General features: G+C 39.1%; 1 protein-coding gene across 1 annotated transcript; it reads left to right on the top strand.

Moving 5' to 3' along the window:
• Nucleotides 1-186: 186 nt before the first annotated feature.
• LOC111786693 (syntaxin-41-like) lies at nucleotides 187-2866 on the top strand (the record flags this gene model as incomplete). The annotated part of the gene is made up of 3 exons (XM_023666923.1): nucleotides 187-671; nucleotides 1639-1915; nucleotides 2715-2866. Coding segments are annotated over exons 1-3 (638 nt in total), but the record flags the coding sequence as incomplete, so codon positions are not given.
• Between the last annotated feature and the right edge of the window lie 33 nt (nucleotides 2867-2899).

Here is a 2899-nt window from a genome sequence, read left to right as displayed (position 1 = left end):
GGCCCAAAAAAGAAATTTAATTATGTAGCCCAGGCCCAAAAAGGAATTTAATTATGCAGCCCAGGCCCAAAAGGGAATTTAATTATGCAGCCCAGGCCCAAAATCTAAATAATTAGGCCCATTTCAGTAAGGCCCAAAACACGCTAACAAAGCTGACGCCGATGGAGTTCTATAGTCTTCGCGGGAGCCATCGGTTTCCGATTTTCTTCAATTCTATAACGTAACTTTGTCGGTAAGTCTCTGATCGTCGAGCACGTGACTTCCCTCCGGCCGCCGCATTTCCTTCCCCTTGCCTTGATCTCTGATTACCTGACCGGAAATTCCCCTTCGTTCGAGTTTATTTTCCCGGTGCTATGAGATTTTGTACTTGAACAATTTCTTACAGATCCCTGGACTCCTACCGAGTTTGAAGAGTTTTGGAATTCTTTGCAACGAGAATTCGCGCTCTTTTTCCTTCTCCCCATGGCGTCGAGGAATCGGACTTTGATTTTTAGGAAATACAGGGACGCGTTGAGGAGTGTGAGGGTTCCTACCGGCTCTTCGCCTGCTTCTGCATCGCCATCGACTAGCTCTGGCACTGGTGGACCGGTGATTGAATTGGTTAGCTCGTCGTTGTTGCATCCGAATCGGTCGTACGCTCCCTTAAGTACTGAGGATCCGGGTAATTCAAGGTCTATCTCTGTCTATATACATGTGTGTGACTGTATGCTGGTAATTTGCGGTTTATGTGGATTTGATCCAAATCTCTTTTTTGGCTTAGCATTGAGAATTCATTGTTGGATAGTGGAAAACGGTTTATCGTGGATTTTTGTTTCAAGAGATCGCTTGGTACGATCTTGTCGAAATTGAGATTTAGTGACAGTTACCCCGTTCATGGACAAAGGAGATGAGAAATTTTATTTCTAAGGTTATTAAGATTAGTTAAAAGTATTTAAGATGAGAAAGTGTGAGATCGTCATTACAGAGGCGGAGGAGGCATGTGTACAATAATGGCGGAAAAACCAAGGAAACTTTGAAAACCTTTCTAAGCATTAGATGGGATTCATAATGATTTGCAGAATGTCTGGTTTTTTTCGTTCTTATTTGGTTCGTTTTCAAATTTAGTCTCTGCTTCTGTTTGTTTAGACAAGTTTCAATTACATCTTGACCCATTTAAATTGTTGTTCTATGTAGTTCCATTAACATTATTAGCTTACTGATGATATGTCATACTTATTGAACAAATGTTGGTTGTTTTGGCATGAGTAGACAGACAAATAAACAAAAAAAATGCATAGTTGGACAAAAGAAAAGACGGTACAATGTACAATCTATGAAATGAATTTGATATGGTCGAGTTGCTTCGCTCCTCTCTGTCTTAGCCAAGTTGCTGGTGTAGCATTCCATTTTAGTAGTCCTACCGACCGCTTCTTTCTTTTATCTATTTTTTCATGTCAAGTAAGTCAAAATTCATCCGGACAAATCGGTCAATATCTATACAATAAGCATGTCAAAATATTAATTAGTTAACGATCTCAACAGAGAAAATAGAATTACACACATCAAAGTTTGGAAAGCATACTTGTACTTCAACATTTTTTCCTTTTCCCATATCATTATATTATTGGTTATGAGTTATTTCTTTGTTTGTGTCTACAGTAAGGGTGCTCTTACTGTGGGTCTACCTCCGGCTTGGGTGGATGTATCCGAAGAAATAGCTGCAAATGTGCAGCGTGCACGAGTAAAGATGATGGAGTTAGCTAAAGCTCATGCAAAGGCTTTAATGCCTTCATTTGGAGATGATAAAGAAGATCAACGGTTAATTGAATCTCTCACGCAAGACATAACTAACTTAATCAAGAAATCGGAGAAGGGGCTCAAGAGATTTTCCGTAGCTGGACCTTCAGAAGATTCCAATATCAGAAAAAATGTTCAGGTATAACTTGAAGATGCAAATGGTTGTGTGGAACATTTATTGGCTTATTAAGCTACTTCTCTTACAAAGAGCTGCTCTCTCTGTTTTTCGTGTTCTCTCTGAGCTTTCAGTCATGCAAAACTTCATATAATATCGCTTAAAGTTCAGGAGAAAAAGTTCTGGGCTTGGCGAAGTTGCAGTAGTACAGAGACACATTGCCTTTGATTCTTCTCATCACTCGACACTCCTCTGTTCTACCTCATTTGCATTGCTGTTTTTCCCATAGTCAGTTTTCCAGGCGTCCCTTATATCTTTTATGACTTCCCTTTAGTCACATCCCAATACCAATGCCTTTGAGCCTTCCATATCATTCGATAAGTAACTTCGAGGCATGAAGACGCTCGTTTTTGCTCAGCTTGCATTTTCATTATTAGGAAATTCAATAACAAACCCGAATGGCTTCTTTAGGTCCAACTCCATTAGTTTTGTACTTATTTTTCTGCATCTAATCTAGCTTCTGAAATGTATTTGATCCTTCATTTTACTACTTTTCATGGCTGGAAACATAGATGAGTTTTCTCCTCTTGACAGCTTAGTGTAATAGTCTATTGCAAGCCTTATATTCTAGCTGATCTTTAGGGTTCAACGCGGGATAATGGGCAGGTAGGGAAGGTGAAATTGTTGGTTTCATTAAGAAATCCATATGTTTTGATGTCTATTTTCTCTAAATACTATTTTTACCATCTCATTTCCTCTGGTAATCTCTCTCAGGTATTGGGGTTCTGTCCTAAACTTTATGTTATATGTTCTTATGATGCAGCGATCTCTTGCCACTGACCTTCAGAACCTCTCCATGGAGCTTCGCAAGAAACAATCAACTTATTTAAAGCGCCTACGGCAGCAAAAAGAGGTCTGGGAAGAATATTTCATTCAGCATTTCAATTCCACATTTCCATCATCAAAATTACTTTGGTTTGATTGAATTATGTAATTGAGTAGCATTGA

This window comes from Cucurbita pepo, unplaced genomic scaffold (assembly GCF_002806865.2).
Source record: "Cucurbita pepo subsp. pepo cultivar mu-cu-16 unplaced genomic scaffold, ASM280686v2 Cp4.1_scaffold002463, whole genome shotgun sequence".
Lineage (NCBI taxonomy): Eukaryota > Viridiplantae > Streptophyta > Magnoliopsida > Cucurbitales > Cucurbitaceae > Cucurbita > Cucurbita pepo.
Note: the sequence above shows the minus strand (reverse complement) of the source record. Positions and strands in the feature narration are given on the sequence as shown.